General features: G+C 35.3%; 1 protein-coding gene across 3 annotated transcripts in view; it reads right to left on the bottom strand.

Moving 5' to 3' along the window:
* The window catches only part of TppII (Tripeptidyl-peptidase II), a 583,232-nt gene that overhangs the window by 314,334 nt on the left and 243,712 nt on the right, over nt 1-25,186 (bottom strand). For all 3 annotated transcript variants that reach the window (XM_090408276.1, XM_090408286.1, XM_090408295.1), the window contains one exon: nt 7,944-8,043. In XM_090408276.1, coding sequence (XP_090264402.1) covers nt 7,944-8,043 — 100 coding nt within the window. The remainder of the gene's footprint in view (nt 1-7,943; nt 8,044-25,186) is intronic.

Here is a 25,186-nt window from a genome sequence, read left to right as displayed (position 1 = left end):
ATACTATGACAGTACTACATAATTCCTGTCTTATCCTTCTCATCTGTCTCTTAGGACGGGTTGAGTCTCCTCCTAATGAGGGGTTACTGGCAAATTAATGCAGCCGGTTTGCCACACCTCTTCTGCATCTCCTAAGGGCGACATTCATGACTGTAATCTGTGTGTTCACGGGGCCAGTTTGCCTGCTTCCAGGATGAAACCCCCAGATAAACTGGAGGGAATAAAACCCTGCTGTCCATGCCTAAGACTGGCTAACTTGGCTGTGGAAGATCATTAAGCTCATGTCATTGATGGGAATCGAACCTAGGACACTCCTTCCCTAGGCATATGGTTACGAAGTGCATAGCTACAACTAGGCTAACCACACAGACACTACATAACTATGTTGATGTTATTAGCATCATATCAACAATTCTCTCCCAAACTAATCAGTTATGTGTCAGGTATATATATATATATATATATATATATATATATATACCTGACACATAATATATTGTTTAGTAATAATGACACATAATAATGTGTCATTACTATTATGTCACACATAATAGTAATGACACATATTTTGTTTCTCATATTAAAGATATTCCCATCGATGAAAATGACATTCTAGCAAGTTTTGACATTATATCTTTGTTTACTAATGTTCCTACAGACGAGGTACTTACATTACTAAAGGACAAATTATCCAAAAAAAAATGTTTGCTTTATTAAAACATTGCATTCATTCTGGTTACTTCAAATATCAGGACTCCATTTACCAACAAAAACAAGGCCTGGCAATGGGCAATCCTTTGTCCCCAGTTCTAGCTAACATCTTCCTTGAAGATTTTGAAACGAAAGCCATATCTTCCTTCTCATTTAAACCAAAAGTTTGGAAAAGATATGTTGATGATATTTTCATTGTTTGGAATCATGGGCACACATCTCTCATAGATTTTCTTAATAATCTTAACATCCAACATCCTAATATAAAATTTACTGCTGATCTAGAAAATAATAACTCCTTGCCTTTCCTGGATGTCATGCTTACACGTTGCTCTGAAAGATTAAAAATCTCTATATATAGAAAACCTACTCATACCAATAGATATCTGCATAATCTTTCTCATCATTTTCCACCACAAAAACTTGGAACTATCTACCTTAGGACACAGAGCATGCTCTCTCTTGAATGAACAAGATGAACTACAAAAAGAAATAAATCAACTCTCTCTCTTATCTTTAAACAAAATGGTTACTCTGAAAAAACGATTAAGAAATTTCTTCTAGGCAGTGCACAAAAGAAACTATTAATTTTAAAGGCAGCATCTCCATCCCATACATTAGCACAATCTCTAACAAATTAGCTAAAGTCCTTAAAAAATATAACATCAAGACGTTCTTCACCACACTTCCTAAAATCCGTTCTCTAATCAGCCATCCAAAGCCTCCTCATCACAACCCTAAAATATCCAGGTGTATATAAATTATGGTGTGATTGCAATATCCCTTATTTTGGACAAACTAACAAATCTGTTGAGCAATGTATAGAAGAGCATAAAAAAAAATGAGACATCTCTTACAAAAGATCACATGCAACTGCGTTATCCAGTCACGTTCTTTTTTCAAACAAACCTAGTGATGATCAACAAAGCCACTCCTTTTGCTTGGATAGATCAGAAAATATTTTTCGCTGTGATGATGAGTTTGAGAGAAAAATTATAGAATCAAGGGAAATCCTTCTGAATCCTGTCCACTTAAACAACAATTTGAGTTATAACATCCCAGATAGCCATGCTGCAGTTACTCAATATTAGCGTTCACGTAAGTCTGCACGCACACTTGCAATAAACAATGGCACGCCTATTGGAACAACTTGAAAAAATACAACGTTTTTTATGTATCAATTATGTGTGGAGATTTTTTACCTGTATTTTCCAGTTTCTAGATACTTCAATGTTGATTACTATTCTCTTCCTTTAAGAATACCTGATGAAGGCTATTATAAGCCGAAACTAGTTGTATTATTCTTATTAAATTTTTATAAGTAAGCTCAGTTTTTTAAGTCATTAAATCTATTTTTGAAAATGTATCACAACAACCGAGTTGAAGCATATAATCACACACACACACACACACACACACACACACACACACACACACACACACACACACACACACACACACACACATATATATTTATTTATTTTTTTTAATGTTACTTTATCTATGACAGGCTATAAACTTACATAATGTAAGTAAATAAACTTATAGAATTGACGTATGACAGAATCGACTTCTGTCATACATCATATGTCGATTCGCCTCTGCATTGTTCAGGTGGAATGCTGTGGACACAGTTTTTGTGATTTGGCTTCAGGTACCACTACTTGAAGTACATCTCCAGGATGTTCAGGTCTGTGTTCAAGGTTGTTTCCAGGTTGGCAAAGGAGGTAGACTGGTGTAGGATAGTGAGATCATCAGCAGTGTATTTGGGGGGGGGGGGGAGAATTGAGACAGTTCCATGATTCTCTGTCTTTTTCTGACTTCTCTTTTAGCTATGGCTCTTATTCTTTTATATTCTATTTCATCTTCTAATCTTTTACTGCTTAACAATTTACGATATGGCTTCTTTTTTCATTTTGATTATTTCTTTGGTTGTATCATCCCATATCTTCAATTTTTTCATTTTATTGAATTTTTTGGTCTTTCCTAAGCTTTCATTTGCTGCTGCATTTAGTATCGTTTTTATATTAAGCCATTCTATTTCTATTTCTTCATTTTGTTTTATTTTATCTGGATATTCGTTAATTCTTTGTTCATAAAGCGCCATTGTATATTTATAAACATACAAACTATTGTTTTAATATTGACAATTTACAAACATCTTACATTATAGCCTACCAGTTTCGCTAGCAAACTGCCTAGCTTTTTCAAGGCATTTACGGAAAAACATAAAAACTAGTAAATGCAAATTGAAAGGAACATAAAAACGTAAACAAACTAGTAGTTAAGGTTACACGTTCGCGTAACAGAGACTGAAAGGACTTATTGTTCTTATTCATTATCACACATGTGTGTTTGTTGTAAACGTGTAATGTGATTACTGGCTAGCAGTAGTTCAGATAGATTTAGAGAGAGGATCAGGTTTTTCCACGAACTGTTTAGAATGGTACCCTGATTTCTGTTGAGGTTACCACTGGTTATTAACACTATTGTTTCCTTGAATAAACTATGTCTGTAGTAGTCATCCAGATATGGCACGGAGCTGTTTTGCCACTCTATCATGTGGTTAGAAGTACAGAAATGATGTGCTAAGCCGGAAGAGATACTTCTGTTGTGGTTTACATCACCAACATGTTCTTTTTGTCTGATTTCTAAACTCCGTGAAGTTTGTCCGACATCAGACAGTTTTTAGGATCCCCAAAAGATAAGGTACCATTCTACAAATATCCAGCAGTATATTACATTCCTTGCTCCTGTGGTCTTGCCAACATCAGACAAACTTCACGGAGTTTAGAAATCAGACATAAAGAACAGTGTAAACCACAACAGAAGTATCTCTTCCAGCTTAGTTCTGTACGTCTAACCACATCATAGAGTGGCAAAACAGCTCCATGCCATATCTGGATGACGACTACAGACATCGTTTATTCAAGGAAGCCACAATAGTGTTAATAACTGGCGGAAACCTCAACAGAAATCAGGGTACCATTCTAAACAGTTCATGGAAAAAACCTGATCCTCTCTCTAAATCCATCTGAACTACAGCTAGCCAGTAATCACATTACACGTTTACAACAAACACGTATGCGTGATAATGAATAAGAACAATAAGTCCTTTCAGTCTCTGACACGCGAAAGTGTAACCTTAGCTACTAGTTTGTTTACAACGTTTTTATGTTCCTTTCAATTTGCATTTACTAGTTTTTATGTTTTTCCGTAAACACCTTGAAAAAGTTAGTTTGCTAGTGAAACTGGTAGGCTATAATGTAAGATGTTTGTAAATGGTCAGTATTAAAACAATAGTTTGTATGTTTAATTATCAAACAACCAAATATGTTTAATTTAATTGTATATTTGTGTCATTTAATAGTCTAGTTTTGTAAACAAATGTTTTAAATTTTCTTTCTGTTCTTGTTACTTGTAGCCATAAATGGCTACAAGTAACCAAACATCTAACAAAAACTTTGATGTCTTTTCATTTAAGATAAAATAATCTAATATTGATTTTCATCCTCTTGCTGCCCAAGTATATTTATGTATGTCTTTATATGTTTATAGAAAGAATTCATCATTTTTATGTTATTATAAACTACAAAGTTGATCAATTTTTATCGTTCCTGTTTAGAGTATGTTCTCCATATATTCCTATATTATTATTAATTTTCATGTTTTCAATTCTTGCATTTAAGTCTCCTGCTAAAATTACATAATCATTTTTATTTATTTTATTATATATATTTTGTAGCTGATTATAAAATTTAATATTATCCTGTTCTCTTCCTTCTTCTGCAGCATATAAAACCAATTATTGTTAAATAACCTCTATTTTTATTCTAGCTTCTATTATTCTTTCATTTCATAATTTATAATGTTTTAACTGTTTCGAAAGGGAGTTATGAATCCAAATCATGACCCTGCTTGTGCTCTTTGGTCTCTGTCAACTCCACTGTATATCACATTAAAATTTTTGGTTCTCATGGTTCCTTTTAATTTCTTTTTTGTTTCAGTGATTACTGCTATTTTAAAATTTCTTTCATTTAATATTTGGTCTAATTCTATTTCTTTATATGCTATTCCTCTTACATTCCAGTCTACTATATGTATTATATTTTGTCGTTTCCATTTTCTTTTTACCTTTTCCATTCCAGGATCATTTTCATAGAGTCATTCCAATTACCTTCTTCTGTCAGCTTAAAAGTAGAATTATGTTCTCCGTGTCAGGTGACTAGCCTGACAATGGAATAGTTCAGTGGTAGGGCTGCTACCTTAAGGCTTCTGAACTAGCCTTCTTCCAAATTTAAACCCACAGGAGGAATAGGGTATATTGAAGGGGAAAGAGTAGATTATAGGAGAATAGAGTAGAATTATAGTAAAGGTTTATAGAGGGAACACAGTTGTAAGGTCAGAAATGGAAAGACCCCATGGTCCTCAAGTACTCTAATAGCATAAGGGCCATAAAATAAGGAGAGTTGGTTGAATAGGCCTTATAGGAAAGATTAAAGTGAGTGGATCTTCCTCAAAAGTAGAAGAAGAAGAGGATAGATCCAGCTAGGGGTTCATGGGAGTGCCACTTTCCTTACAATCAAGATGATTGCCCCTTATGGCAGATCACATAACCTTTGTAATTTTCAGGGATTACTTCTTGTTTTTCCATCACTATTATGACATTTGACAATAATTCCTTTGTATCTATTATGACTGGCATGTCATGCCAATTTACATTCTCAATGATAGCTTTTCTCTCCTATCTGCCAAGTTTGATAGCGCACATTCCCTTAATGCACTCATAATCAACATTCCAGAGTCCTTGTAGCAGTACCAGTTACGTGCTTCTACATTCTAATGTTTCCATATCAGTCATATGATAAGTGACTAGATCGGTACACAGAAATCTAAACGTGGCCTGATTACACAGCAGAGCTATCACCTGCTTATCCCTAATTATGAATATTCTTCACATTATAGCAGGAATGATATGGGTAAACTTTTATGAGTCCCCTAAACTTCAGTTTCATATTCAATACGATCCTCAAATCTCTGTTCTCCTCCTCCTTCACTTCCTGAAGAGAAGTTCCTCCTATATAATAATAATAATCCTCATTCCATCTTTGTTTTGTTAATTACTGGCAAAAATCAAGTAAAAAGTAAAGCACTTTAATAAATTAATTACTAATCTCATACACCACTATTGTACTTCTTCAGATTGGGAAAACACACACACACATAAGAAGTGTTATTTACAAAGAGATTTCTGAATTAACAACTGTCATTTTTTTTTTTTTTCTTTTTAATTCATTCAACATGAGACAGAAGCTGAGTGTAGGAATGAGATATCAGAGGAGCAGTGCATTGTTACAAGAAACTGCATAGCTTGTCTCATTCATTAATATGCAGATCCTTTATGCATGCTGCTCAGAGTTGATTCAGAATCAGACCTTGGTTTTTATTACATTGGATTGGACACTGTATCATCTCGCTTGCCTCCTTGAACATATGTGCATAATCATTATATTCTATGTACAGCACGTTAGTGAGTTGCTAATTAACTTTTTCACTGGTGGTGTGAAAAGCTAGTCCCGATTTGAGTCCATTGTGTCTCCCCATCAGGCTTTTTTTTAAAAAAAAAAAACAGACTTCTCTAGGTGGTGCCATATGTCTCAACATAACAAATAGTATAATTACAATAGATATAGGTAGCTAAGGTTGTTTTGACAATCTTAACATCATGAATACTTTTCAAATTGGTAGAAAGGCAACTTTAAAGTTATACTGCTGTAGGATTTTTGTGATTTTGTCTGTAACATTTCTGATGTTAGATAACGAAAGTGCACCTTTGTAGTCGTCTGGCTGTTGCCTTGGAGCATGATAGTTCATTCAAGATGCTATTGACAATTTTGATATTGTAACCATAATTTTGGAGAATGTCTAATTCTTTATCATCCCTGGACATTGTAATAGCATTCTTTCTCTTTTAGAGTTTTTCATGAGGCATCACTTCTGTGCTGGGAACTAGGACGTAGATGCCAGCCTTTAATGAATTTCTTCTGTATACTTTGAAAGTAAGATTACTGTGATCTTCAACTGAAATAAGAACATCCATGACGAAAATGGATCTATCTTTTTCTACTTCTCAAGTGAATTGGATTTTAGGGTTTAAACTGTTAAGAGAGTTAATGTAGTTGAGGATATATATGGATATAACAAGCCACAGAAATTTTAGTCTCCTATACATGAATTAGAGGGAAAGTAAGAAACCAGAAAGTCAGCTTTTTTTCTTTGATGATGATGGTGCAATAAAGTCATCCAAAGTGCAATGGTGGAAGCTGCACTGGACAGAAGTTATGGTGATGGCTTTGGCAAGAGATTAGAAGATTCAGTTCAGGATTGAAATTCAGTTCACTATCTTAAAGGTTTGAGCTTTTACTATTTGTAATAGTGACCTTAAAATTACATTGGCTCTATGAGACTTAAGATGGGACTTTTTTTGTAGTTTGTTATAGTGAATCATTTCATTATAGTAGTACAAGGTATAGTTCACATCTACAGTAATAGCATTCTTATTGTAGGTTTTGCACTCTTATTTAATTAGTTTTGAAGAGATGTCATTTCCTGTAGATGTGAGCTTTTATTTCATAGTGAATTTTAGCTTAGAAGGCTCAGGTGGAATTCAGTATGCGACATAAACCCAGTGAAGTATCCAATATGTGAATTCCTCTCTTCTGATTTTTAATCTTTTCAGCTATCAGCTTTCATTCCCGTATAGGGAGTAGGTATGCAGATTAAGGGCTATCACTAAATTAATCAGCACATAGTGAAGAGATGGCTACAAGTGCTGCCATCTCGTGGCACCTAACCCTAATGCAATATTTTTTATTTCTGAAAATAATGCGAGTTCAATGGTCAATTTTCTTGAGTTTACAGGATGAAAAACCAGATTTTTCGGGAGAAAACACTCATTTGTCCATGCCAGAGATCACCTAACTCAGAAACCAGTCAAAAAAAAGGCTTAGAAAATGTTCTTCTAGTCAGTGACTAAATTTGAACCCAAGTCTTCTTTTGTGAGGTCAAGCAGCATGTAGTACAAACGGTACTTCCACTGAGTTATGCAAATGCAAGTCAATATTATTCATAAATTGTTATACTTTGTAATAAAAATTTTTAATAACTGATAACACAATGTAATAAGATTACAATATTAATAAATTTTCAATATATTAATAAGCAGTTCTTACGTAGGCCCTCTAGAACTCCATGTATATCCCATGCCAGGTTGTTTCTCTCTTAATGAATATTCTGCTAACATCATATCTGGAGACACATATGCAGCAACACCTAATGAAGTAACATTATGTTAGAGACCCATAATTTGTTGAGAGAAAACGTAATTTAGTTAATGAATCCTAATCAATTAGCATAAATAATAAGCAACACATAAGTGAGAAGTCAGACATTTAGTGTTGTCAAAGTTATAAAGCAATTTTTTACTCGCATTTATATTTAGCTACAGTATTAGTTAAAAATTAAGTGTTTAGATTAAATGTGAACATAAATAAGACAGTATTTTTTATATATTTCTATATTTCATTGTTAAATTAGTGCATGTAGTAGCATATGCTAATTTTCTATAACTAGCATGCTTTTCAGTAGAAAGACTGATGACTATTACTATTATCTTCTCACACCATGTCTCCCTGATCCCCCCTCCCAAATTCCATGTCTTGCACTCCTATTCTTCCATTCTTTTCACTCATACTACTCACTTTCCAGTGCATAAGCATCCCTTTAATCTCTCTTATTTTCTTAGATCTGTTTTTACTTCCTCTGATTTCTTTACTCCTTACATCTTCAGATCTGTTCACTAGAGTCAATATTCTCACTTTCAGCAAAAGCCTTTTCAAATCAATTGCTCGGGCCAATAAAAACATTTAAACAGTCACCACTCATATAGTTCCATTTGTCCCACAATCACAAATTACACTATTTTTATCTTAAACATCTCTGCTAACATATTATTCATAATATTTGGTTGTTATTTTTTGTTCTCCTCATAATATACAATCTTACATTCTCCTTTCCTAACCAAATCAAATCCTACTACCCAATTATTTTACTTGTTTGCCTTTGCTGGGTCGGCAAAGTGGTTAGCATATCTGCTCTCCACACAAAAGGCTGCAGGTTCAAATCCTGCCATGGGCATGGATGTTTGTGATTGTCTGTGAAAACACTAGTGGTGGTGGTGGTATATGGCATTGGTGTAGATTATGAAGGTAGTTGTGGTTGGTGGAGACAGAGTTGTAGAGTAGGTGTCCTCCCTGGAGGTGTTATGTAATAATAATAATAAAATCCAGCAGTCATGTAGCCATTTCCTTTATCCAATTCGGCTGTTACTCTATTATATATAGTTAGTAAATTACTAAAGCATGCCCAACCCCTTCATGAAGCCATTTTGCCCTAACATGGCTTTGTGAAGGATATGAAAAGAATGCTTTGGAATAAGAACAGTACATTAAGTATAAAAATAGGTAAAATGTATGTGACAATTTTTAATAAAAATTTCATATAACAAATATAAAGTTTTATATCTTATTAAATATCTTAACAAATATATAGTGAAAAATGTAAATTTCATTAAATAACTAAGCTCATTTGCATACTAGTTATACGAGACCTTCGAAACTTCTGTGCATGTCAAAAGAAGGAGAATCCATTCCAATAATAGGGTAATCAATCCATATTGTGGGATGAGTGTTTATTATTACACATTGGAAAATTAACTTCTCTTTTATGATCATTGTAGTTTTTAAAGTGGTAACTATTTTGCTTGTATAACAGTTGGAAAATTTTACGTATAAAGTGCATGATTTTGCGTGTTGGTGACCAATTTGTACATCGCCTTATTTCTTTCTCCCCTTCAATGTGAACTAACTCTTCTTGGCAATCTGTCAATAACAGCTCTCGCTTATGTGGTCGGACTATACCATAACTGGCATTGCTGCACTGATTTTGTTCAAAAGTTTTTTCTAAGTGTTGCTGACATGTTTTAACAAGAATATCACTAGAAGAGAGTTCTTTTAAACCTCTTTAAAAAATAAGAGTGACATACTGGCTTTTCACATGACATGGATGATAAGAACTAATGGTATATTTATATGTATGTGTCAGATGTTTTTTGTTCCTTATTTTTATTATCAGATGATAAGATTTACATTATATGGAGAAAATTTTTCCACTTGGTTTGAAATTGAATTAAACTTGTCAAGAAATTATATTCTCGATGAATCCTTTATCCAAGTGTAAGCAAATAAAGTTGCATGGACATTATCTTTACTGACCAGACTACTTGTATATAAAGGCTGATCACTTGACATCAATAAAAGTCAAAACTGGTCTGGGTAGTGACTCTTTCCATAACGCATAGCATTATATACATCAGAAAGGATGTGTGCTTTGCATTATGAGATACCGAGGCAACTGATGTGAAGTTATCAGCCTCTATATACAAGTAGCCTAGCCCTGAAGATACTCCAAAATGCAAATCTTTCCTTTGCATGTGGAATATCTTCATTTAATCCTTGATTAAAATGTCAGCAAACTTTGTTTGCTGACATTTGAATAACGGATTAAACAAGAATATAATTTCTTGGCAAGTTTAATTTATGGTATATGTACTTGATCTGAGAGTAGCATCAAAGTACAGCAATAAAATGTAGGGACAGTGAAGTATCTGAAGATAAATAATTCATGCTCAAAGATTTTTAGCTCAACACCAGAGATTTTCCCCTCACCAGTGAGCCATATATGAATGACCACAATATGGCAAGGAATAAAAGTAATTGTATAAGGAATGTCAATGTAACCTGGGATATTATACCTGCGCTGCAGCAAGCCTCGAATCCCGTGCCTGGACCATGAGGAAGGAGATTTACTGCAACACCACTGATCCTTGCATACAAGACTGCTAGCTGACTGATCCTGGACAAGTCATTTAGGACTGCCCATCTTGCCAAAGAAGGGGCCAAAGTAGTGCAGGAAACCCACCCTTCCCTTTTGGGATGTCCTTCAGTAGCACCACATGGCAAACATGCTAACATGGTATTAGATCCCGGTAACAGTGATCTGAAAGATGGAATAAATAAGACTCAGGAGAAACAGAGTGAAGAATATGCAAAGAAAGTATAGAAAAAAAACAGGAAAGAATGAAATGGCCAGTACCACCCTTGTGGTTCCCTCCACCATGAATAGGCTTCCCACATGAAGTGTATTAATTAGGAATCTAGCATCAAAGTACAGCAATAAAATGGCTTCCACATTCTGGATACTAGGATTGCACACACAAGACTAAACTGTGATTAGTCTTGTGTGATAAAGGGTGATTAGACATGGCTTAGCTATGAGTGACCCAACGATCGATTGACTATGGGAGAGATAGATAGATTTTGTAATCACTTGGTGGATTGTAGCACTCCAACAAGTGGCTCAGATCTGTAAAAAAAGGAATAATATTCTTTTGTTCTTGCTTCAGCCTGTTAATGTGCTTTACACTAATGATGGCTTGTTAGTTTCAGGCCAGAATATTTGCAATAATAAAATTATTATTAATTCTTGTGAATACATGTTTCCAAGAAAGACAAATCTTCTCCCACTATTCCAACAAATTATTCACTGTGTGCTTCCTCTGACCTTCCACCAGAAAGACATTATTGAGACATTACAGAAAATTACACAAATAGCCTTTATACTAATAAGTCTTCTGGTCCAGATGGTATCCTTCCAGCTGTGATAAAAACTTTTGCCTCAGAATTAACAACCATCCTATACTGCCTATATAAGCTGTCATATTCATTTGGAATCTGTCCAATAGCATGGAACAAGCTTTTATCCAACTTGTTCTTATAAAGGAAATAAAATCTCAATCATAAAACTATTTTCTCAATGCTCTTACCTCAATACTCTGAAAGATGATGGACGTCATCAACAACCAGAATCTTAACTATCTGGAAACCATCAGCTAATTAATGATCCCCAATATGGATTTGGAAAGACTAAGAGAAATTCATGTGGTGACCCTTGATATTTCCAAGGCATCTGAGCATGTATGGCATCAAGGTCTTCTTGCTGAACTACATTTTATGGTTCTCCTTCCTGCCTTTTGCAAATTGATTGCCAGTTTCCCTTATTAATGCTGGAGTATCCACTTCTGTACTCTCACCCATAATCTACCTCTCATGATGACCTTCTCTCTTTATAAGTTCAAAACCTATCCATAATCTGCTTATAACAGTGCTCACCATTCCTCTTCTTCTTCATTTGAGACACTTGTACTCAAATGATTCAACTTTCAAGATCTGCCAAAACTATGTCTTAGACAAAAATCTCATTACTGTTCTCATGTATTGAGAATGGCAATCACCTTGCCATTTGAAGATAATCTACTAAGTTTCCAAGCTATCAAAAATATACCTGTTTTATTACATAATAGCTTAAAAGCATATGTCACATTCATATCCACTTCAGCCTCCAAAGGACTTAAGTATTCTTTTTTTTTGTTCAGAACTACTTCTTTCCTCAACTCCACCTCTTCAATTCCAAATCCAAAAAAATTCTTGAATATATACAGAGGAGAGAAATCCACCCAATGGGTGAAATATATAGAGAAAGTTGGCTAAAAAGAGACATCAGGATAATTTGTGGATAGGAATATTTTGATGGACAACACAGCTTTATGAAGGGAAGATTTTGTTGTAAGTTACACATTTTTACAATAAAATGACAGTTGAAGTTGGATTATAAAAATGGCTACATGAAGATTGCTACCCTTTGCAAAGATATTTGCTAGTATACTATCTTGAACCTTCCTGGGGATGAATATAACATGGATAAGAGGTTGGTTGATGCTCATTGTCAAAGCTAAAGAAGACAGAACATTTTGCTGCTCAGACACAATTTGTAAGAAAGATGAGAGACTAAAACAGATGGAAAAGCTGTTAGGGAGGATAGCAGTTGAATAGATTTATATGAAATAAGAGATAACGCTGTCAACACACCAAGCTAGACTAGATTAAATTTAGTTTAATCCATTATCCAAGTGTGAGCAAACAAAGTTTGTGCCTGAAAGTATATTCAGGATTGGGGTAAGGTAGTACAACACCGGGCAACTCGTTGCAAAGGTGGAGCAAGCTTACATCATTCCTATCTCAGTATCTCCCATAATGTAAAACGCATCTCCTTGCATATATGTATAATGATAAGCATTAAGGGAAGGGCCACTACCCAGACTAGTTTCGACCTTTATTGAGGTCTCGTCAGTGGGAGCCAGGCCCAGATGTGGAGATACCATGCAGAAGCAATAGCAAGGTCATCTCTAACTATAGGAGTTGCCAAAAGGTGTGCCACCTTTTTTTATTAAATTACTCGAGAAAGATGTTGAAAATTTATTTTTCACTTGGTTGGACTATAATAAATTTAGTTTAATCTTTTATCCAAGTGTGAGCAAACAAAGTTTGCGCCTGAAAGTTTGCTCACACTTGGATAAAGGATTAAACTAAATTTATTATAGTCTATATATACATATATAAATTCATATATATATAGTTTCACATATATATATAAATATATATATATATATATATATGTGAAATTTTTTATTGCCTTTCTATGTTCTCTCATGCCTGAAGAAGGCATGAGAGAAGAAGAAGAAGAAGGTAGATGGCGTTGATGGAGATGATTCGTAGTAGAGGTTAGGTGTAGAGACAGTTGTAGGTGTCCTCCCGCGATGAGTCTTCGGACTCCTTGGAGGTATCAGGAATAATAATAATAATAATAATAATAATATATATATGATATTTTGTTGTATTAACTCGGAATTGGGATATGTTCATACTTTTTTGTACTGACTGAGATCCGAGAATTAGAATAAACAATTAAATTTATTAATTACGCAACATGTTTCATCGGAGTGGCCGACTTCTTCAGGCATGAGAGAACATAGAAAGGCAATAAAAAACACTAAAATGAAACAATGAGTCACTATAAATTATAAAACCTTAAATTCGACTATAAACCACAGTTAACTTTGAACTGGAGCTACAGTCTGAGTTAAAGTTCTATTGTTAGACACCTGACGCATGTGGTTTCACGAGTGCGCCAATATCCGACAGCAGAGCTGAACGAGTCCGGTAAATTGTAGCTGAGGTTACTGTTTATATGCAGAGGGTCCATGACAATCTTTAGACTCGACTATGCGGCGTTCTACCCGGTCGTGACATATGTGAAGGTTTGAAGTTGTTGTCCAGTTTATCTCATGTTGGTGGCTTTCATTATTTGTGTTCATTGAAAACAGGACATGGCTTGAGAGGGCACTAGGTCTGGCTCTTTTGCATGCAACATCTTTTCAGTGTTCTTCGAGGCGTAGGAGGATGGATTTTCCTGTTTGGCCATAGTATGGTTTTCCGTTGTCACGTGATTTTGTACACACCTAGGAATTGTAGATGGTTGTGAGCTTGTTTGTATTTGCTGAAACTTGATCTTAGTTTGGGAAGAGTAGAGAAGCATGTTTTTTGTTAAACATTCCCAAAATTCTTCTTGGCTTCTTGGAGAGCATGCTGATGTATGGCAAGGTGATATAACCTTTGTGGTCGTCCTGTGTTTCTATGTTGTTTCGTTGATGGCGGTATAATTGTTTATTGATAGTTTTTGAAGAATTGTTTTTGAAGGTCCTTTTAAGATGTTGTAGTTCATTTTTTAGTTCTTCTTCATCTGACAGTACGGATCTGGCACGATGCACTAAAGTTGAGATGATACCCAACTTCTGTGCCAGATAGTGATGTGAGGATGCATCTGTGTGCATAGGTTTTCTAAAGATTGAGATTTTTATGGAGTCAGATGTCATAGTAAGTTTTACGTCCAGAAAAGGAAGAGATCCATTTTCTTCAATCTCTATAGTTAATTTGATGTCTTGATGAAAGTTGTTTAAGTGATTGAAAAGAGTATGAAAATTGTCAATACAGTGTTCCCAGATAAGGAATATGTCATCAACATATCTAAGCCAAATATTTGGCTTAAATGTAGAAGGGGAGATTGTCTTTTGTTCGAAGTCCTTGAAAAAGATGTTGGCTAGTATTGGAGAGGGGCTGCCCATTGCCAATCCTTTATTCTGTTTGTAAATTTTTCCTTCAAATCAAAGTAGCCAGCGTTAGATCTTTTAACCGAGAGGATTTGCGATACCAAACGCAATTAAGCTTTTCTCTTTACAGAAAAATCATATTTAGAAGACCAATTAACGGCTTCCTTAGACAACGTGTCATGGAATTACGTTAAAGAAATAAGTACATGCGTGCATTAAGATCTCAAAACTTAAATAAATTTAAACTCATCAGAAAGTTCAATTCGCTCAAGTCAACACAAGAACAGCCAACTCTTATTAAACTTCATGAAAGACTTAAAAAATTAGTGATAAACAAATCGTCGTATGTTCCAAATCATGACGAAGAACAAATTCTCGGAAAGGTCTCAATTCTGTCCTTGCACCTAAAAGTATTCCCAAAGCACTATTTCTAACTAAGATGGAGAAAGCTGCTTCACTAATTCCTAACACGGACGCGAGTTTACTTCGCATGGAAGCAATATTTGCGATCAATAATGCAAAACCTTCATCTGATTATATATCCCCCATCTGAAAGGCTTGTAATCAAAAATCTTAAGAAAAATAAAGACATCGTCATCCTACAAGCTGACAAGATTAATGCAACTGTAGTTCTAAATAAAACAGACTACCAAGAAAAAATCTTAACGTTGTTAGTTGGATGCATACTCGGAAATTGAAAGGGACCCAACGAGGAAGATACATAACAAAACTAATAACCTTCTACAAAAGACCACAGAACTTCCACGAAACATACGCCTTTCCATTCATTCTTTACATCCACTCATTCCAAAGTTATATGGTCTCCCGAATATACAAAGAAAACTGCCCACTGAGACCTATAGTAGATAGTATTGACTCACCCACCTACCGGTTATCGAAATATCTGGCATCATCCTTAAAAGGTTTTGCAGGAAAATCTCCTTCTTATATAAAAAACTCAACTGACTTTGTCTCTAAAATTAAGAATATAAAACTCGAGTTTTCTGACATCATGGCGAGCTTTGACGTAGTAGCTCTTTACAAACATTCCGACGCAAGAAGTTCTCCATATTTTAAGCAACAAGATTTCAAAGAAGATGTTTTCTCTGCTATCTCATTGTGTTAACTCTGGCTACTTTGAATTTGAAGGAAAAATTTACAAACAGAATAAAGGATTAGCAATGGGCAGCCCCTCTCTCCAATACTACTAGCCAACATCTTTTTTTTCGAGGACTTCGAACAAAAGGCAATCTCCTCTTCTACATTTAAGCCAAAAATTTGGCTTAGATATGTTGATGACATATTCCTTATCTGGCAACACAGTATTGACAATCTTCATACTTTTTAAATTACTTAAACAACTTCCACCAAGACATCAAATTAACCATGGAGATTGAAGAAAATGGATCTCTTCCTTTTCTGGACGTAAAACTTACTAAAACATCTGACTCCATAAAAATCTCAAATTTTAGAAAACCTACGCACACAGACAGATATCTGCATGCATCCTCACATCACTATCCGGTACAGAAGATGGGTATCATCTCAACTTTAGCGCATCGTGCCAGATCTGTACTGTCAGATGAAGAAGAACTAAAAAACGAACTACAACATCTTAAAAGGACCTTCAAAAACAATGGCTACTCTTCAAAAACTATCAATAAACAACTATAGTGCAATCAACGAAACAACATAGAAACACAGGACGATCCCAAAGGTTATATCACCTTGCCATACATCAGCACGCTCTCAAAGAAACCAAGAAGAATTTTGGGAAAGTTTAACATAAAAACGTGCTTCTCTACTCTTCCCAAACTAAGATCAAGTTTCAGCAAATACAAACAAGCTCACAACCATCTACAATTCCGAGGTGCGTGTACAAAATCACATGTTACTGCGGAAAACCACACTATGGCCAAACGGGAAAATCCATCCTCCTACGTCTCAAAGAACACTGAAGAGACATTGCTTACAAAAGAACCAGACCTAGTGCCCTCTCAAACCAAGTCCTGTTTTCAGTAAACACAAATAATGAAGGCCACCAACAAGATAAACTGGACAACTTCAAACATATGCCACGACGAGGTAGAACGCTGCATAGTTGAGTCTAAAGATTGTCATTGACCCTCTCCATATAAACAGTAACCTCAGCTACAATTTACCAGACTCATTCAGCTCTGCTGTCAGATATTGGAGCACTCATGAAGCCACACGTGCACAGGTGTCTAACAATAGAACTTTAACTCAGACTGTAGCTCCAGTTCAAAGTTAACTATGGTTTATAGTCGAATTTATAGTTTTATAATTTATAGTGACTCAATCTTTCTTTTTAGTGTTTTTTATTGCCTTTCTATGTTCTCTCATGCCTGAAGAAGTCGGCCACTCCGATGAAACGTGTTCCGTAATTAATAAATTTAATTGTCTGTTCTAATTCTCGGATCTCAGTCAGTACAAAAAAGTATGAACATAAATATATATATATATATATATATATATATATATATATATATATATATATATATATATATATATATATATATATATATATATATTGTTATTAGAATTGACTCGGGATGTATACATTTAGAAAATTAACATTTGTACTGACTAGAACCCAAGAAAGTATAACATAAAAAACTTTAATGAATCACGACTAGTTTTATCGGAGTCCCGACTTCTTCAGGTGAGCAAGAAATAACACAAAACGTATAAAACTAACAAGGTAAAAAACATGGACTTTTCAGCTTAATAAAAAAAAAAAGAAGAAGAATAGCAACAGTCATATTTGAATAGGTGACTGTGTGCTATTGTTAGCGTTAGTTGAATGTGAGTGACAGCTGATTTTAGAGCGCCAGTACTGGATTACTGCACTATGGTAATCAGGCAAACTGTAGCTCAGATTGTTGTTCATGTGTGAAGGGTCCAGAACTATTTCTTTGGATTCTACAAGAACGTCAACACCAAATTGATTGGGACTGCACGACCAATTTATACATATGCAATGATGAATTTGAAAGGCGAATTGTAGAATCCAAAGAAATAGTTCTGGACCCTTCACACATGAACAACAATCTGAGCCACAGTTTGTCTGATTCCCACAGCGCAGTAATCCAGTACTGCCGCTCTAAAATCAGCTGTCACTCACATTCAACTCACGCTAACAATAGCACACAGTCACCTATTCAAATATTACTGTTGCTATTCTTCTTTTTATTACGCTGAAAAGTCCATGTTTTTTACCTTGTAAGTTTTATATTATTTCTTACTCATCTGAAGAAGTTGGGACACCGATGAAACTAGTTGTGATTCATTAAAGTTTTTTATGTTATACTTTCTTGGGTTCTAGTCAGTACAAAATATTAATTTTCTAAATATATAAGGGTCAAAGCTGTATAACTGAGAGGAGACCTCCACATAGCCTTTAAAGGAATGCGGAGAACTGACCAGGGCTTCTGACCGAATGTCCAATCCTCACCTTCTCGTGGTGCACCCTGTTGGGTATCTACTTGGATACTGAACGAATGAGGATGGGCTGGCAATTTGGGATTTAGCCAACCAAATTGTATTCTTATTGTAACATAAATTAAAAGCCAAATGGCTATTTTTCTGGCATCCTTAATAATAATTAAGGGGATACAAATCCCTTGTTGTTCAACTGCCAGTAAGCAAAACTCTAAGATCGAGAACTACGACTATGAGTTTCATATATACTGAACACTATCAGCGAATCCAAGTGTAATACTACACTTGGTAGTACAACACCAAGGCAACTCGAAGCAAAGGTGGAGCAAGCTCCCTCACTATCCTTGATATTTTCTCATAATGTAAAAACACAGCCTCTAGGGGATGTAATACTGTAATTACATTATGAGGAGAGGTCACTACCCAGACCGGTTTCAACCTTTTTTGAGGTCTCATCAGTGAGTAGGTAGACCTGGAAGATAACAAGGTTTAAGTGAAAAGAACTTACTTAGCTTTACTATACGAATTCCATAAAGGTATGTTTGTATATTATAAGATAAATTAAAAGCCAAATGGCTATTTTTCTGGCATCCTTAATAATAATTTAATTAATGTTATAATATACAAACACACCTTTATGGCATTCGTATAGTAAAGGTATGCAAGTTCTTTTCACTTAAACCTTGTTATTTAAATTCGAATCCATTACACTTGGATTCGCCGATAGTTTTTGGTATATATGAAATTCATAGATTCATAGTTCTCAATCTTAGAGTTTTGCTTACTGGCAGTTGAACAAGAAGGGATTTGTATCCCCTTAATTATTATTAAGGACGCCAGAAAAATAGCTGTTTCGCTTTTAATTTATGTTATAATATACAAACACACATTTATGGCATTCGTATAGTAAAGGTATACAAGTTCTTTTCACTCAAACCTTGTTATCTTCCAGATCTACCTACTCACTGATGAGAACTCAAAAAAGGCTGAAACCGGTCTGGGTAGTGACCTCTCCTCATAATGTAATTACAGTATTACATCCCCTAGGGGCTGTGTTTTTACATTATGAGAAAATATCAAGGATAGTGAAGGAGCTTGCTCCACCTGTGCTTCGAGTTGCCTTGGTGTTGTACTACCAAGTGGTCATTACACTTGGATTGGCCGACAGTTTTTCGGTATATATGAAACTCATAGATTCGTAGTTCTCGATCTTAGAGTTTTGCTTACTGGCAGTTGAACAACTAGGGATTTGTATCCCCTTAATTATGTATTCTTATTGGTTAAACCAAAATAAAAAATGATGGTACAACATGACAAAATTTCATGCCGGCTGGGGCATGACACGGTTAAACAAGGTCCCCAGTTATTTTTGCCAGAAAACCAGGGCGAACAGCGAAAAGTCAGCTACTGGAACAAATCTGAAAACACACCTCAACTCAACATCACCAGAGTTAAAGATTGGTACTATCAACATAAGAAGCCTGAATGGCAAAGAAATGGAGCTAGCTGAGGAATTAGATAAGTACCAGATCGACATAATAGGTGTGACTGAAACAAAAAAGACAAAAACTGGTTAGATCTTTCTAAGCAATAAATACAAAATGTTATATACAGGCAATGACAATCAAGGAAAACAAGGAGTAGCCATAGAATTCAACACAAAATACAAGGCTAATCTTCTTGAATGGCAGGCAGTGTCAAGTAGAGTGATTTGGGCAAAAATATCAGAATGAGGAACTGGACAATGAGACTTATTTGTGCCTATGGTCCCACAGAAGTTTCTACAACGGTAGAAGTGGAGGAATTTTTTGAGGATTTAGAAAAAGTAACTGACACAATGAAAAAAGAAAAGTTGGTCCTTGTTGGGGATCAAAATAGCACAGTAGGAAATGATTGTGAGACATACAAAAATATTTTGAGAAAATTTGGAGAAAAGAGCAAAGCTAATAATAATGGCAAATATTTGTTGGATTTATTCTCAAGACATGGACTAGTTATTACTAACACCATGTTCCAACATAAAAATGTGCACAAATTTACATGGAGAGAAGAGGCAAGGAATAAGAAAAGTCTCATTCACTATGTTATTGTTGATAGTGATGTTTTCTCCCTGGTGTAAGACACCAGAGTGTACAGAGGATTTGAAATTGGAAGTGATCACTATTTAGTCTTGAGCAAGATAAAATTGAATTTCATATTGAAAAGAATAACATGTAATAAAGTTTTAAAGCGAATAAAAGTTGACCAGCTCTCAGATGTGAACTGTAGATTAAAATACACAAAGATTACTGAAGAAAAATTGAAAGAGTTTGAGAACAGGAATCAAACCTTGGAGATTCGGTGGCAAGCCTTGAAGCCTTGATTGATTCAGCTAGAGAGGCATGTGGTGAAGTTGTCTGCAAGGATAGAAAAATTAGAACTCCATGGTGGACACAAGAAGTTAAAGAGGCAATGAAGGAAAAGAAGAAAGCATATCAAAAGTTCCTGGCAAATAAGTCAGCTTGTGCTCTTAGAGAATACAGAGACAAATGCAAGAATGCTAAACACTGTGCAAAACTAGCTAAACAAAAGTCATAGGAGGACTTTGGCAAGAATATAGAAAATAAATATCAAGAAGGTGGCAAAATATTCTGGAGGTTGTTGAAGAAGCTTAAGAATGGAGGAAAGAGTGCTGTAAAAGGAGTCAGAGATGATAAAGGTGACATGAAAACGGGAGAAAAAGATATCCTTGAAGAATGGAGTAATTATTTGAAAAACTGCTAAATGAAACAAGCAGTGATGACAGCACAGTGGTAAAAAACACTGATCAGGCATGCAGTCAGGAATACATATCCATCCTTGAAAGAGAAAAAGCCTTCAAAGGCTTGAAATGTGGAAAGGCAGCAGGAGTAGATGATATTCGACCAGAGATGCTGAAGTATGGTGGTATAAGTCTTACAGTGGCTACACTGCATAGTTTAGAAAGCCTTCACAGAGCGACAAATTCCCGATGATTGGAGTAGAGCTCTCATAGTATCTATATATAAAAAGGGAAATAAAACTGAATGTGAGAATTACAGAGGTATTTCCCTACTGAGTGTTCCTGGCAAGATCTATGCAAGTATATTTGAGAAACGGTTGAGAAGACTTGTGGATATGCTTGGTGAAGAACAAGCTGGATTCAGGGCAAATAGAGGCTGTCAGGATCAGATCTTCACTTTACGACAAATAGTCGAGAAAGCATGGGAATATAACAAAGATCTGTATTTAAGTTTTGTCGATTTGGAAAAGGCATATGACAAGGTGCCAAGAGAGAAGCTATTCAATACTTAGTCTTTATTTGAGTTGTAAGGCAGCAGTTAGAATTGAAGGAAGTACAGGAAGATGGTTTAATGTTAAATCTGGTGTGAGACAAGGATGTACATTATCCCCTCTGTTATTCATTATCTATAAGGATCACATATAGATAATGAATGGATCACATATAGACTTATGAAGGAAAGTGGTATTAAACATGATATCAAAATTGGAGTTGTTAATCTCAGCTCTTTGCTTTATGCGGATGATGTTATAATTCTAAATAAATCCGCTACAAGTCTGGAAGATTCTCTGACTAAATTGAATAACTGCTGTAATAGATATGGTATGAAGGTCAGCAATAAAAAGACAAAGACAATGAAAATAGGCAGAATCATTGAAAATGTCAACTGTGTTGTGAATGGAGAACCTGTGGAACAAGTAAAACATTTCAGCTACTTAGGCATGATTTTTAGTCAAGATGGTAAATTAAATATAGAAATAGACAACAGAATCAGCAAAGCTGGTATGGTGGGAAGTCAATTGAATAAATTCATATGGAATAAGAGAGAAATTAGTCAGAACACTAAATTATCTGTATACAAGACCGCGTTCAAACCAGTTTTAACTTATGGATCTGAGAGCTGGGTCAGAAGTAAAACACTTGACCAAAGACTAGAGACTGCAGATATGAGAGTCCCGAGAAAGATTATAGGCGTGAACAGATGGCATCAATGGCAATATCATATTAAAAATGAGGATATTAGGAAAGAACTTGACTTGGTGTCAGCATCCAGGAATGCATTAGCAGAGCTAATCTCAGGTGGTATGGTCACTTAAACAGAATGGGCGAAGAAAGATTAGCAAAACAAGTGTTCTCTGCCAGGTTGGCAGCAAAACGACCCAGAGGAAGACCAAGATATAGGTGGATTGATACGGTACAAAGTGCCTTAGACGATAGAAATATAAGATCTGGTAATGTTGGAGTCTTGATAAGTAACAGACTGATTTGGAGGAAAATTGTAGATAGGAAGTTAGTAATGATGTAATTTTTTCATGTAGTACTATCATATCCTATACACCCCTTGAGGGTACATGGCAGGAATTTGATGATGGTATATATATATAGATGTACAGAAAACCTACACACACCAGTAGATATCTCCATAGTCAGTCCCATCATTTCCCTCTCAGAAACTAGGAATTATTTCTAATTTGGGACATAGAGTTCGCTCTCTTCTTAACGACCCGATGAACTTCATAAAGAAATCAATTTTCTTAGATCTACTTTCAGACTGAATGGTTAGTTGCAAAAAATTACTAAAAAATACCTTTTTAATCCTGCTAGTCGCCATACTGAAGAAATGAATAATGTTAAAGGCAATATATCTATACCGTATATAAGCTCAGTCTCTTAAAAATTAGGCAAGGTTCTCAAAAAATATAACATTAGAACTTTATTCACTCCGCTTCCTAAGATCCGCTCTCTAGTGAGCTGTCCAAAGCCTAGCCATCACAACCTAAAATATCCCGGTGTATACAAGATTTGGTGTGACTGCAACATTTCTTACTTTGGCCAGATGGACAAGTCTATTGAATTGCATATGGAGGAGCACAGGAGGGACATCACTTATAAGAGAACACGTGCCAGTGCTTTATCCAGCCATATCCTTTTTTCTGCCGATTCCGATGATCAAAACCATTGTCATACAATCCTTTGGGATAAATCTAACAACATTTTCCGCTGCCATGAGGAATTGGAGCGAAAAATTGTAGAATCTAGACTAATCATCCTAAACCCTTTACAGTTAAATAATAATTTAAGCTATAACCTCGCAGACTGTCATTCTACTGTGATCATATACTGGTGCTCATGAGATGCTATAAGCACACACTCACCCAACAATGTGGGCAACGAAGGAACAGCTTTGAATACGTTAACTACAACGTTTTCACGTTAAATATGTATAGTGACTTTCCTGTGCTGTTCACAGTTTTTTATCTTCAATGTTTAATGTTTTTTCTTTTCTTTTATGAAAACACCTGAAGAAGGCTGTAAAAAGCTGAAACTAGTCGTGTGATACCATTAAACCTTTTTCCTTTACTCTCGGTTTATGTCATTCAATGCTTTTAAAAAATATGTTTAACAACCGAGTAAATCAACCTCAACACACACACACACACACACACACACACACACACACACACACACACACACACACACACACACACACAGTCATCCCTCGACTTACATCCGTGATCCCATAATGGAATAGATAACATTTTCGATTTTCTTTCGAACAAGACGCAAGCAAGCTTAAAGTAAAAAGGTTTTTATTTAGCAACAATGCAGTGGCAACCGCGCATTCAGCAGCAACCTCACTTGGCAGTCAGCATGTGGCATCAACAGTTAATCTGTTGATTTTGTGTTTGAAAAATAGGTTGTGTATTTATCGTTAAATATTTCGCGATATTTTGTGCAACATGGCCCCTACACGTCCAATTAAAAAATGTAGTGAAGAATCGTAGAAAAAGAGGTGAGCAATTGAAGTTGCAAGTTCAACGATAGTGACGAAGCAATGACAAGGTCCTATCTGTGATTGGAAAAGCTACTTTCATCATGCATAGAAACCCTGGACCAAAAGTGCATACCTCATTGCACTATGACCATAAACTGCTAAGGCACTAAGTCTCTTCAACATGTTGAAGGAGAAAGCAGGACCTAATTACAACTATGAATTCAACACTTCTTCCGGTTGGTTCATGAGATTCAAGCAGCATTTTGCACTGCATAATGTGAAAATGTGTGGTGAATCTGTAAGTTCCGATGAGAAGGCTGCCAAGGAGTTTGTGGAGAAATTGGATAAAATTATTACATAAGAAAATTATTTGCGACAGCAAATATTTAATATGGATGAGACCTTGTTGTTTTGGAAAAAAATGCCCGAGGGGATGATTCATCCACAAAAAGCTAAAATTTATTCCTCGTTTCAAAGCTCTTAAAGATTGTTTTATGATTCTGTTAGGAGGTAATGTGGCTGGATATCAAATGAAACCATTTGTGATATGGCACAGTGAGAATCCACGAGCTTTCAAAAACATCAGGAAGCATACTCTTCCAGTTCATTAGCAGACATATAAGAAGTCATGGATGACTCAAAAATTGTTTGCAGATGCCTTAACAACTGTTATGCGAGTGAAATAGAAAGCTATTGTATGAAAGAAAATGTAGAATTTAAAATTTTATTAATTCTAGATAATACTCCAGGTCATCCATCTTATATCAGTGATCTGTCACCAAGTTCAAGGTCATGTTTCTCACTCCAAACACTACTTCATTGATTCAACTGATGGATCAGGGAGTTCTTGTACTGTTTAAGGCTTATTATCTACGGAGAACTTTTTCACAGGCCATTTCTGCTACCGAAGGAAACGACCAAACTCTCATGCAATTCTGGAAAGCATTGAATATTTATCATGCTATTAAAAATATTGCTGTGGTTTGGGAGGAAGTGATCTCTCAAAGTATGAGTGGCATATGGAAAAAGACATTAAAAAGGTTTGTGCACAATTCTGGAAGTTTTGAATATATCAAGACATTTGTAAATTGAGTGA

Source organism: Typopeltis vanoorti, chromosome 2 (assembly GCF_054136105.1).
Source record: "Typopeltis vanoorti isolate ZY-2024b chromosome 2, IOZ_Tvanoo_1.0, whole genome shotgun sequence".
Taxonomy (NCBI): Eukaryota; Metazoa; Arthropoda; class Arachnida; order Uropygi; family Thelyphonidae; genus Typopeltis; species Typopeltis vanoorti.
Note: the sequence above shows the minus strand (reverse complement) of the source record. Positions and strands in the feature narration are given on the sequence as shown.